At 35.4% G+C, this 13,571-nt stretch overlaps 1 protein-coding gene across 1 annotated transcript; it reads right to left on the bottom strand.

Annotated features, from left to right (window-relative positions):
* Positions 1-7,825: 7,825 nt before the first annotated feature.
* Positions 7,826-12,074, bottom strand: LOC132636181 (adenine phosphoribosyltransferase 5-like). Its single transcript, XM_060352903.1, has 7 exons — positions 11,691-12,074; positions 11,429-11,539; positions 10,790-10,882; positions 10,112-10,261; positions 9,979-10,037; positions 8,691-8,763; positions 7,826-8,107 (listed from the first exon to the last, which is right to left on the bottom strand). The coding sequence occupies exons 1-6, from the start codon at positions 11,779-11,781 to the stop codon at positions 8,695-8,697; spliced, it is 573 nt and encodes a 190-aa protein (XP_060208886.1). The 5' UTR covers positions 11,782-12,074; the 3' UTR covers positions 7,826-8,107; positions 8,691-8,694.
* Between the last annotated feature and the right edge of the window lie 1,497 nt (positions 12,075-13,571).

Genomic DNA, 13,571 nt, shown 5'->3' with positions numbered 1-13,571 from the left:
AATGCACAAAAATGAAATGGAAGAGCAAATAAGTTAAATGGGCTCAGCCCATTTTAGGACTGCTGTGACTAGGCTGCTGTTGGGCTTTGGCCCAATCTTTATTTTTTTGCGGACTGCTGCGGCTGGACAGAGAGCGGAGTCATGTTGGGCTTTTAGCCCAACGCCAAATACGGAAGAAAACGATTCCCTCGGACTCGTATGCGAGATGATCATGCCAAAGAAATGAAAAGAAGAGGGATTAGTAAAGTGGGGATTTACAAGACCAGTATTTCAAATAAAAGGAAATCAATGGTTGAAACAAAGTAAAACACCATGTAAATAGCAGACAAGAGCAGAACATCAAGATAAACAAAAATCCATTGATTCTTTACACTAATCTACACATCCGCGTTAAGCCCGAACCAAAACTTCAAAACAAGACTTTTAAAATAAGCATTCCACAAGCAAGGAAAGAGACAGAGTGAATATAGAGCTAAAAGGATGACGTTTTAACTGTTACTCATCAGGAATTGAACTGGAACTGTGTGTTTGAGGGGGCGTTATCCTAGCTTTGACTCTCTCTTTTTAAATTTTTCAAAGTAGGTTCTGCTATGTCAGGAAGCACTTTCATTGTTTCATATCTGTCTTACTTCTTGTGAACAGGAGACTAAGGATTATCACTAAACAAGTTATGCTTTAAAATTAAGTCATCAAAGTCAAGCAGCAAACCGACCTATATAGGACCATGTAAGACCATTAAGCTACTAATCCTTAGCACGACTTCAATAAATTTAAAAAAAAAAATTGAACAAACAAGCAAGTGTCTAGACCAAGTGGTATAAACATTAGGCAAATTATCACTAACACTAAGCGGAAACTGGACCCGAAACCACTGAACTAAACTAGTATTCAAGTTGACAGAAATCTACAGACAGAAAGCAACCTTAAGGGTGAAGAAAAATGGGCAGAGGCAAATCAGGTTGACAACCAACTCAAAATCATCAATGCAGGGATAAGTGGAACGTTTCTACACGGTAAAGACACAGTAAGGCATAGCAGCAGACCTATCAAGGAGTTGACACCCAATAATGATATTGCAGCCATGGTTGTAAGTTCAAGAGGAGCATGAAAGGGAATGCAGGAGTCAATTCCAAGTATAGAATGAATGGCTAAAGGCAGGTAGTAAACAGGGACTTTGAAAAGATCAAATCATATTAGCCATCTAAGGCACATAAGTCACAAGGTGAGTTAATTCTAACATCATTAATGTGTGCCTAAAGTCACTGGGCAGATTCACGTATAAGGCTAATTTGCAGAGAAGGCAAATGGGATCAATGCTACTTATTCAAGTAAATGAATGGTAAGGCAAGTAAGACTTAGGAAAACACAATGAGGGAAGAGAACAACTTAAGTCACATAATGATTCTGAAGTAAGTTAATCCCAAGTGAAAAGCATAGATGGGTATAAATTTGTTTTTAAGGGTATTCATAAATGGCAAGCATATGCGGGTTCAGTCAACAATCAATCACCAAAGGGACAAGATCAAGCAAACATAACAAAGCCATTTGACAGTAATGATCAGCAAGGTTAAGAGACTAAGTGTCATGCTACCTAGATTGAGCCTAAGTAACCATGTATCATGGTATTTTCTCTAAACTGCTGAGACAAGAGCTGAAACTTACCTAATTATTTATAACAGATTCCTATGATCCCAATTGCTTAGAATACACACTAGGACAATAATGTATGCTTGAAATTCATGTCTATACTGATATTATTCAAACAACATAGTGAGGACCAATACTCTACTAACGGCAGAAGCATGTTGAACTTAAACCGAACCTGAACTAAACTAACAACCGACACATCGATACAATTAAACAGGAATTAAAACGAGCATAAACATGCCTGAACTAGCAATTAACACATAAACCTAACTGAACAAGAAGAGCAATTAATACAAAACCGAATACACTAATAACATTTCAAATCGGGGACAGACCCATTTAACGACAAAATACGTGAATAAAACAGAACAGGACAAAATGTCATACTCTGCACACAAATTGAAAGTTGATAGGAAATTGACTATCTAAATTCGTAAAACTCAACCATGCTTAATTAATTCCAGATTTCTAATAAACAAGACCGAGCTAGGGATTAAACATTAAGCAAAACACAATGAGAACAGAATTGAAAATAAACATAGTCCTCTCGCATTTTACACAAAGCAGCTAAATAAAATTAATCACCATTTGAATAAGATGAAATTAAGAAAAAGAACGTCAAAATGCTAAAACACAAAGGAAAATTACCTTTGTTGGGTGCAGTGAAATGGGGTATGAATCTCGGATTTGTACTCGAACTCGAACGAACCCGAACCCGATTAAAGTAACTAAAGTTTCAAAACGAAAAAAATAAAAATAGAGTAATTGTTGGTCGCGGCTAAAGTTCACCGGAAAAGGAAAAATCAAGTGTAGAAGATTGTTTGTGTCCCTCAAAAAACTCAATCATTTTTCCCCTTTAAGATTCAATTCGCACACAGATTTATAAGGTTTCGTTTGGTTTAAGAAAAAAAACGAGGGAGGAGCGGAGGGGAGCGTAGGTGAGTGGAGGAGCGTAGGGTAGGGTCGGAAGTGGGGAGCGGCGGTGAGTGGAGAGGAGCGGGGGGAACGAGTGCGAGTGTAGGGTAGAGAGAGAGAGAGAGAGGCGGCTAAAGAAAAGGGAAAAGAGAAAGAGAAAGAGAGGTAGGGATTAGGAAAAGAATAAGTGGGCCGGGTCGGGTGTTGGAGTGGACTGGATCGGGTAGATTTGTGGGCTGGACCGGGTACCAGATTTGAATAAATGGGCTGGTACCGAATGGAAATGGTAGTGGACTGATTTGGACTTAAATGTTGGTCCAAAAAATATTGATCCTTCTCCTCTATTTTAATTATTTTTGGGCTTCTAATTTAATAACTAGTACAACATATACTATTAGTGATTAATATGTAGAAAATAAAGATTTAATAAAGTATTGACTTATAATTAATTTAACGAGTCCAAATCCGGAAAAAAAAATGAAATGATGACGAGCCATAAAAAAAATTGTAATAAAGTAATGCTCGTAATGTTGATAGAAAAATAGTGAAAATTAATAATAGTGAAAATAAAGTGTTCAGCTCGTCAGTAAATTTAGAAGCTCCAGGAAATAAATTGAAATAAAGGCGGGACAAAATTGGGTGTCAACACCTTGCACATCCAAAATTTGTGGTAAATATCACATAATCAAATAAGTCCTGGGCCCGAGATGACCCCTTTTATCACCATCCTCAAATGTCAAGCAAACCTGCAATTCGCCCTTTACTAAAGAATTACAGCCGCCTATTCCCATAAGGTCTCGCTACGGAGAACCTACCATGCTTGGCGTAAAGCCAATAATCATTTCCTTAATGAATCCCTAAACCACTAGTTTTAATTTAATTCCACCATAATTTATCATGTTGACACTCAACTCAATCTTTCATGATCTCATGCAATATTAGACTTAGCACACCTCGTGCTCCCACCAGATGAACATTTTATCTGTTACATCTCGGAAATTTCGGATTGTTGCCTTGTGAGTAGGCTAACGTGAGCTAAGGTGATTATGGAATCCTTGCGAGATTAAGGGGATTATTAGATAGCTTAAGGTTCATACTATAAGATTTTGAAGTCATATGAATATGTGAAATTTAGTTTGTTGAAGGAAGTGAAATATAAGTCGCGTTCGGAAAGGTTTTCGCTATAATTGAGCTAATATTTATTTGGTGATGTCTTGAGGGGATGATACAGGGCCTATTGTATGGTTAATGAAGTGTTATATAAGTGCCAAGAAGGTTCCACAAGGATTGGAAGTCAAACAAGTCGACGAGAATGAAATTCGGGAATTTCCAATTGTACGGCCATTTGTACGGACCGTATAAATTATACGGCCTGTATAATGGTCCGTAGATTACTTCCGAGAGGGGTGATTTCATGGTGAGATTATAAGGTCCAATTATATGGACCGTATAAATTATACGGCCCGTATAATTGGTCGTATATCCGGGTCGGGCAGGAATTTTATTTTGTTATATATGGCCCCCTTGTTCATATATTTCATTTCCCAACTTCTCTCCAAGTCTTGAGAGCTTCCAAAACCTTTTCCCAACATATTTTACTCAAACCCAAGATATTACAAAGATCAAATAGCAAGAATTGAAGTTTTCATGTGTTAGAAGGCTCCCTAGGGTTGGTAGATTTCAAGATTTACTTGGGTATTGTAGCTAGGGTTTTTCCCCATTTAATATCTTGCTCCAAAGCTTGTTCCTATGAGATAAAAAGGTTAGTTTTTATGCTTATTTCATGTTATTAAGAATGCTTGGTTGTAGCAAAACTTGGGTGAAAGGAGAAATGTAGAGGATGAGTTCTAAATGTGGATTTCATGATGTTTATGAGTAGTAAACTAATTTGAGTCATGATTTTTAGTACGATATGGATATAATCTCGCTAAGGAAGATAACAATGATGATGAGGAAGTGTTGTATGAAAATGTGCTAAGGTTGGGTGTGAAGTTGTTGGTATAAGTTGAACATGAGAATGAATTTTGAAGACTTAATGGAATGTGATTACTTGATTATGAGATTGTGGATGTTATTGTGGATGTTTGGGAGTTGTTTTGTAATATGGTGGAAATCGATGAAATAGGGGAAATGCTGCCCAATTTTTGTTAGCTCATGAATTATTCTAGTTTGGGTTTAAGAGTATCATTAAGGCTTAACTATGGTATGAATCCTTCTAAATGTAGATTTCTCAAGCTTCGACGGTGAACGTTAAGTAGTTAAGAAGACGACGAGGTCTGTAAGGCTAACCCTTCTTTCATTAAGGCATGATTCCTTTGCTATATACCTTCTCATGGGTTCCAAAATGTCTTCTAAATGACTCCATCCCTAGAATTACTAAAGCTCATGATTCTCAACATTTTCACGATGATATTACCTCTTTTATATGATTGTTGATCCTCTAAGGAAAGATGTAACGAAAAACGATGATGATGATGATGTTGATGATACTTATGGACTCTTATGTATACGTGTAAATGTATGTATGGCTATTACGTAACACCGAGCTTCTATGGCCGGGCATGACGACTATCGCGCGCACACCACTGCAGTTGGGTACGTATAACACTGAGCCTTGGTAGGGCCAGGTATGTATAACACCGAGCCTTGTCATGGCCGGGTATGTGAAACACCGAACCTTTATGGTCGGGTATGGTACTAATATATAAGTAAGCATTAGCAATGGAAGGTTCCTATTAGAAAATGGGTAAGAAAACAAGATGAATGCCACTAGAGGTACAAATGGCTCTATTATCTCATGACCCTCTTATCTTATGTTATTTCTTATGCTTCTACTATGTTGTTGATTACGCTTTACATACTCAATACATTATTCGTACTGACGTCATTTTGTTTGTGGACGCTGCATCATGCCCGCAGGTGGACAGGGAGATAGACTCGACCCATAGACTGCTTGTTCAGAGACTGCATAGAGAAGCTCTATTTAATCCGAAGCTGCAGTTGTTGTATTATTCTTTTGTGTACATACATATGGGCATGGCGGGGTCCTGTCCCGTCTATTTGATGTTACATACTCTCTTTAGAGGCTCGTAGACAGTTATGCATGGTTAGATGTCCTTTAGCCTTGTCAGCTCATATTTTGTATGCTATTTTGTTAGCCTCGTCGGCTTGTGTATATGGATATGGGCATAGCTGTTGATGATGATATAAATGTGTAGTTGCCCAATGAGATTATTATTATTGATGTATAGGAATCATGAGTAGGTCATGTGGCTCACCTAGATGTGAATATGAATGTACGATAAGAGATGCTCGGGTGGGTTAGCACCGGGTGTCATCATGGCCCTCCAGTTGGATTGTGACATTATCATTGTGACTATCATGTTACCAAGCGTGGACAATCTAAATTCTCTTCATTACACCTCCTCTCTGTATGATAGGAGAAAACTCGTCATACGAATCCCGTAACAAGTCTTACCACCTCAAACCTCATCACCAAGGATCGCCTTTCATGCTTAATTTGTCCTTCCCCAACTTCTCTTCATAATCTTACCATGGTCACTATCCTCTCATCTAATTAATTGATCCTCTCAAACTTACACTTATCATCAATGTCAAATAAATATTTGGAGTATTGTTATTGAAGGTTGATGGTAATGGCTTGAACATGTTTTTCAAATTGTCTAAGGGCATGTATCCTGAAAGGGGAAAAAACCTTCTTTTTCATAGCAGGGCCGAATGTATTTGGGCAACATATTTGCAGTGTTGTATTTAGGCCATTAAGGTCATTTGCAGGAATACCTTATCTTGGGGTGGTGGATAATTTTTGCCCCTCAGATATGTGGTCATTTTTTGCTCTTTGGCACTTTTAAGTAACAAATAAGTGACCAAAAATACCTCTCACATCGAAAAAACAAAAAAGACCGTCTGGTACAAGTTTATATTTTCGTGTCATAATATAACACAAGTTATATCTTACAAGGCATAACAAGTTATGCCGCTTAATTCTGACAGAAGTTGTGTCGATGGAGGGTAGAGCATTTTACAAGAAATCTCATATGATCACACAACTATGGGTAGTTCACTCATAGTGACTTTGTAGGTGAAACACAAATAGTTAAGTGACTTTTTGGCTACATAATAAAGTTGAGTGACTTTTTGGCTAGAAAACAAAGTTAAGTGAATTTCTGAGTGAACTACCCATAGTTGAATGACTTTTTGGTTAGAAAACAAAATTGAGTGACTTTCTGAGTGAACTACCAATAGTTTAGTGACCATATGATATATTATCTCACCTAGAGGCATAAGTTCGGTTCAAAACCCACAAGTTATAACTTAGTTCCTATAGAACTTATGCCGGACAAGGCAAAAGTTCTCTAAACATATGTTAACCGAATTAGATACTACACAACTTATGTCGAATAAGTAATTTCAATAGAACTTATGTCTTGCGAAATTAGGTCATGAATAAGAGTACTTTGACACAAATTTTCATCAACTGAGAAGCAGGGAAAAAATTAAAGACCATCATATTTGAGGATAAAAATTAAAGACCACCCCGAAATTGGGCGAATCCGTACACAATAATACGTGGGCAATTCGCAGAATTACGCTTCTTTTGGGGTGGTCTTTAACTTTTGCCCCTTAAATTGATGGTTTTTAATTTTTGCCCTTCTCCTGAAACTCATGGATTCCGAGTTCGAACTCCCGCTTAGTCAAAAATTTAAAAAATATTAGCAAAGCAGAGTTTGAATTTCTCTCTGCCCCCTCCGGTAGACTTTTAGTTATGCTTAACTAAAAATCTACATGAAGGGATAGACTTTGCCTTGAGGCATATATTTTATTTTATTTTACGTTTCAAGGCAAACTTTAGTTATGCCATAAGGAAAAGTTTCGCCTTATGGAGCATAAAGCGAAATTTTTCTTTAAGGCATAACTAAAAGTTTGCCTTAATAAGGCAAAGTCCATGCCTTAAGAAAAAGGCATACTTTTGGTTATGCCTTAACTAAAAATCTGCCCCATATGACATAATTAAACTATGACTTGTGGAAAAATTTTATCTTATGGGCAGACTTTTAAATATGCCGGATCCGATATAACTTTAGTTTTTCCTTAAGGCGTATACCGAATCCGGCATACACACCCCAGCCTTGCCTTGCGAAATTATTTTTTTAGAGCGGGAATTCGAACCTCACGTATTCGCTCACCATCTAAGAAAACAATCCAAACATTCAACACAGACAATTAAAATTAAGATAAGAAATTTTTAAAAAGATGGAAAAAAATGAATTGCATTAAATTAAATTAGATAGGACGTCGTATGGTCAAACCCACCTGTCATGGCACATTTTCGGTCGTGCATTTTACAAGAAATCTCAAACAATGAAATAACTAATCATGAAACTGAAAGAAACACATGAAAAAAAAAAGAGAAATGGCCAATACAGGGTAAATGGCAACAAAATTTGAGATTTGGCCAACAGTTGTAATTTTCGCATAGGCATCATCTCTTCCTTGACAGAAATCAACCTAAGGATTCACATATCTGCAAATAGAGGAAAAAGAATATGATCATTAATCTTGATTTTGATGGAAGCGGTGAGATAACAAGCAATTTGAATCACCGATGGCAACAGTTAGCAGAGAAAATATACATACACCTAGCGATTACACCAATTCAATAAATACATGACGTGTTTTTACATATATGGTTATCAATGGTAATACACATTCTCACATAAATTCTTTCGGGTGTGACTTAAGTATTTTCATAGTGATCTGCAATAGATCGGTTAATGAAAATGAAATTTGATCATTTACTAGCGCGTCAAAGACAAAAAGGAAAACGTTCAACTCGAGCAACCACTATCCATTATCCTCTTTGTCATCCTAACAGCTCAAGATCAAGCAAGAACCAAAATGGGAGTAATATGTCACCGGAATAATAAGAAAAAGAATAGACAGATTCTTTAAAGAACAATACGGCGAAAGGAATAAGGATCGTAAGAAAACCAAATTTAAGTGTTTAAGTGAACACATATATCTACCTCTATGAAGATTACAAGAAAGCTATATAGGCACTATAATCTCAGAACTGAAACTGAATCTAGGAAGAAAATGATGTGTACCTCATCAAGAGTCCTCTAGTTCCCGAGGTTCGACAAGAATATAGAGAGGCTTTCCCTTTAGCCTGCTTTGCCCCTGAAAAACAGAGGGGAAAAAACTTAGTAAGTTATGTTGCACAAACAAAAGATGGCTCAGATTTCAGATTGTATAAAAATTAACTAGGAACCTCATTTGTTCCCAACTAAAATGAAGTGATACACAATGGCAATATGAGTTATATTTGCAACTGAATAAATAGACCTCCATTTTCTTAACATCCTAAATCCTATAAGCAAGGAAGGGAAAAAGTAACGTAAATTTGTCTAGTTAGCATTTCAAGAAAATTAAATTTGAACAGCAGTAGGGCAGATTGGTATTTCTGAGATTTGCAGATGAGATCTTGTTTGTGAAGACAAAAACTATTGCATGCCAAAGAAACAGGTAAGGATCTGTATTTTCTTTTCAGTCAGAGAAAAGGGGAAGAGAAATCAAAAAAGACAACTTGAGCAGTTGAGCCCGTGTATTCTAGTTAGTCTCACATCCTGTTTTAACTAGCACATGCGTTAAAACATAATAGAGGAACCTCAGCCAGGTCTATTGCTAAAAAAAAAAGACAACTCGAGCCTGTTTATTCTAGTTAGTCTCACATCCTGTTTTAACTAGCACATGCCTTAAAAGATAATATAGGAACCTCAGCCAGGTCTATTGAGAAATACATATACAATCTCAAATAACAAGTCGAATCCTATTGCTCAATCTTTTACGTTGAACTTCTCTTTCGCTCAATATTTGCACGAGCTTTTGATGTTCTTTTTTTAAGAAAAACTTAAACAATTCCACTTGAGTTTGAAATGATAGTTATCTCCTCTATGGTAATTACAAATTTCTTATCATATATGGACTACTGAAGTGAGCTTAAAAAAATACTATGAATTATTTGCACTTATACCATCAAAGGTTGTGGTGGAGTGGTATGACTGCCCCTCAAGGATATCAGGGGGAGCCTTAGAGCAACTGTAAAGTTGTCTCGGTGTGAACTATAAGTCACAGGTTCGAGCCGTGAAATGAAACTAGCCACTGATGCTTGCATCAGGATAGGCTACTTACATCACATCACGTAAGAGTGCGGCCCTTACCCGCACCCTGCTTGCAAGCCGGATGCTTCGCGCATCGGACTGCCCTCCTCTTTTCGCACTAATATTTTTTGCTTTTTGTTAACATCTTTGATTAACAACTTGTTTCAAGTCTCGGAAGTATGAGAATTCATATAACAAAGCAAAGTCAAAAAAGAGAATGATCAGTAATCACTACCTTGACATCTGGCACTCCGATAACGCAACCACATTCAATCACTTTGGCCCCCATCCGTTCTAGATTGTAGCACAGAAAACATTCATTAGCTGAGCCAGAGCCCGCAGGATTCAATGTTATGACCAGAAGTTACCTAGAAGTTTAATTGCTGCAGAAAGCGTTCCGCCAGTAGCTACCAAATCATCAATTACGACTGCTTTATCGCCCTGCTGTACAGCTCCAACATGCATTTCCAAACAATCTTTCCCATACTCAAGTTCATATGATTCTGAAATTACCTTACCTGTCCAGTGTTGTCAATGCTGAGATAAGACTTTCCAAAAATAGTAGTCAAGCATTTAAAAGGTTTCTTTTTCAAGACCAGCCTTTAAAAGCAGTCCTCAACCAGGACCATACTCCAAGATGGGGTAGGAAGCATGGGAGCAGAACCCAATTTGATTAGTATTGTAAAAGATATTACTCCTGAGAATTAAATATTTGGCCAGCGACAAAGTAAAATAAATTTAAACATCCTATCCTACATTAAAATGGTTTGTTTCCTCAACTAAATATCATTGCATCTTTGAGACTCTTAATCCATTGAATCCACTTTCATTTCATCCAACGAACAAAAAAATGTGTCACAAGATATGAACATTGACTTTGATGGTTAAAGATGGATCAGATAGAGAAATACTAATATCTACACTGACATTATCACAACTTCTCCTCCAAAACAATGAGATGCAGTAATGAGAACAAGTCCTAAAGACTATTTATTATTAACTTAATCAACTCAATGAGTTCTTGAAAGGACAGAAACTTAGAATACCTGGCAATTTTCCTGGCTTGCGCAATGGAACAAACTTTGCACCAATGGCTAGAGCTACAGATGTACCAAACATGAACCCTCTAGCTTCAATTCCTATCAAGTGATTTCGACATACAGAAATATTCAAGAATTATTTTTCCTAATATGAGACATTATCATACTACTATTTCAGAATTCTTTTTCCAAATGCACTTTATCATCAAGTAAACTTAAAACTAATCGGAAGGTATCTGTTTCAGTAGAATAAAATAATTTAGAATTCAGGAAAAATCCAAAATTACTTGGTCATGGCACTCAAAGACAATTGCATGTTGTCATATTACGAAAAACTCGGCAGGTGCTTAATATACTTCAATATTGGCTTCCAAATTAATCCAGCACAGGTTAATGTATGCTTAAAATATGTATTGCACAGTGCACACCAAATATATCAAATGTGGGTGGAAATTAAAAAAATAATTTTGTATTTTAATGTGGACCTGTCTTCAATGATGAGATAGTAAAAGGGGCCAAAAACAATAAGAGAAATGACCTGAAAATTGTCAAGGAACTACAGTGAAAAAGGCAAAAATACCTTTTACACACAAGAAAAAGAGAAACACGGTCTCATAGTTAGAGATTGAGAAAAGGGGAATTTACCAGCAACAACAGAGATGTCCATGTCTTTGTACCTATCAACAAATATGTCCACAGTGTCTTTAAAGACCTTATGATTCAACAACAGAGTGGTAATATCCTGAAACATTATTCCTGCACAAAAGTGAAAACATGCATTTCATATCAGCTAAATTATTTGCCTGCACAAACATAAACAAAGAGTAACAAGAAGAAATGGGGAGAAAATAAGCAAAATGCAGGTAGAGAAATGGTACTAAATTTTTTAAAAAAAATAAAAAGAAACCTGGTTTAGGAAAATCAGGAACTACTCTAATGGCTTGAGAAATGCCCTGAAGCCTTGGGTCTCCTCTAAGTCCATTTTCAGCAGCAAACATCTTCCTTGTTTTTTTATCTTTGTGTTTCTCTTTCTATCCCTAAAAGAAGGGGAGAATTGGTTGTTTATACTGAGCAGAAGACAGTGTACTTTCTCACCCTTCAATGTCTTTTAATGGAGTAGTTGCTAGTTCCAACAGGAATAGGGTGGTTGCTTCTTTCTTTGCATTTCTTTTCCCTCTCAAAGTAAGATAATAAAAGTATCAAATCTTTCTTCTCTTCTTTTCTCTCTCTTTCTATCTTTGGTGGTGTGCATCAATGACAAGTGGTTTATAAAACAAAACTCTAAAGGGCCATTTGGTTTGGTTTGCCCATAAATTTGGAGGTGGTTTTGGTAGCTGGTTAAGGACCTAAGTAATAGTATCATGTGTTGATAGCTTTCTCTTTTGATTATAAAATTTACCGCATTTAATATGGTGTTTGGTTTATAATTTAGGGTTTGTTTGAAAAGTCACCTGGTAATCGGATTTGGTGTAATTATTAGGATAGTAATTACATGGCCTAGTAATTACACAGTATAATAATTACACAGATCTGTTTGTTTGTCATAATATAATTACAGTGTAATCATATGCATATTGTTTGGTAGTACATGTGTAATTATATACTTAGATTAGTTTAAAAATAAAAATTAATACTTCACAAATATGTGCTTTTATAAATGATATATTAAAATAGGTATTTAAAATACATATTGTTTCTTGAAAATAATTAATTATCACACATTTGTAAATAATATTGTAAAAATAATTATATATATTTTTCAAATGAATAATGTTTAATTTAATTAATTATAAAAATTAAAACCACATATTTTTTATGAACATCATTTGCTGGATGTTTGACAAAAAGATTAATATCTATACATACAATGTCATAACTATATTCAAATTAATGTTTGACAAAAAAAAAAAATCTATCAATTGTAAGTGAAAAATGAACAACATACAATGTAAAACAACAAGTGAATAGTACTAAAACAAATAAATTGAAATTGAAAATATAAACTAAATTCAAAAAAAAAAAAAAATTAACATGATACTTTTTATGTCAAATTCCAACATAACATAAAACAAGTTCCCACATAACTTAAGTAAATATAATTCAAAGGAAAGTGAAAACATTTAAACCTCATCTGACAATGGAATTCTACTTTAAAACATCACTCGTTATATATCAAGCTTGTTAATGACTCATTCTTTCTAATATTAGGAAGTGTAGTTTCAAGAACTAAAATAATAACGTAGTTAAGCTAAATGAAGAAAATAGGAAAAAGAAATTAAAAAAAATATATGAGCAATTACATGGAATCACAAGAAGTAAAGGTTGGGAAGAAAAGAAAAAAAAATAATATAAAAATTAAATTAAATTAAATAATAGAAATTAAAAAACTAAAAGGTAACCATGTAATTACAACCAATTCTCAAATTCCCCCCCCCCCCCCCTCTCCCCCCACCCCCAGCAATTGAAGAGTGTAATTACCCACTTCCAATTACATGTTGACCATGTAATTACTTGGTCTGGCAAACATGTAAAACAGTGTAATTACACTCAATTACACTTAATTTCAACTACATGGGTGGCTTTCCAGACAGACCCTTAGAATCTTGCATAATATATATATATATAAAATTATGAGGGAAAATATGTATTATTTTATTCAGGACAGAAGATGGAATAACTAATGTATGCATAACTAAATCCTGCATAACTAATCTTTGTGTAAAATAATACATAAATTCTCTCATACTAAACCATGTATTACTAGTACCTACATAATTCTAACCAGATA

This window comes from Lycium barbarum, chromosome 4, assembly GCF_019175385.1.
Source record: "Lycium barbarum isolate Lr01 chromosome 4, ASM1917538v2, whole genome shotgun sequence".
Taxonomy (NCBI): Eukaryota; Viridiplantae; Streptophyta; class Magnoliopsida; order Solanales; family Solanaceae; genus Lycium; species Lycium barbarum.
This window is presented reverse-complemented; position numbering and strand designations above follow the sequence as displayed.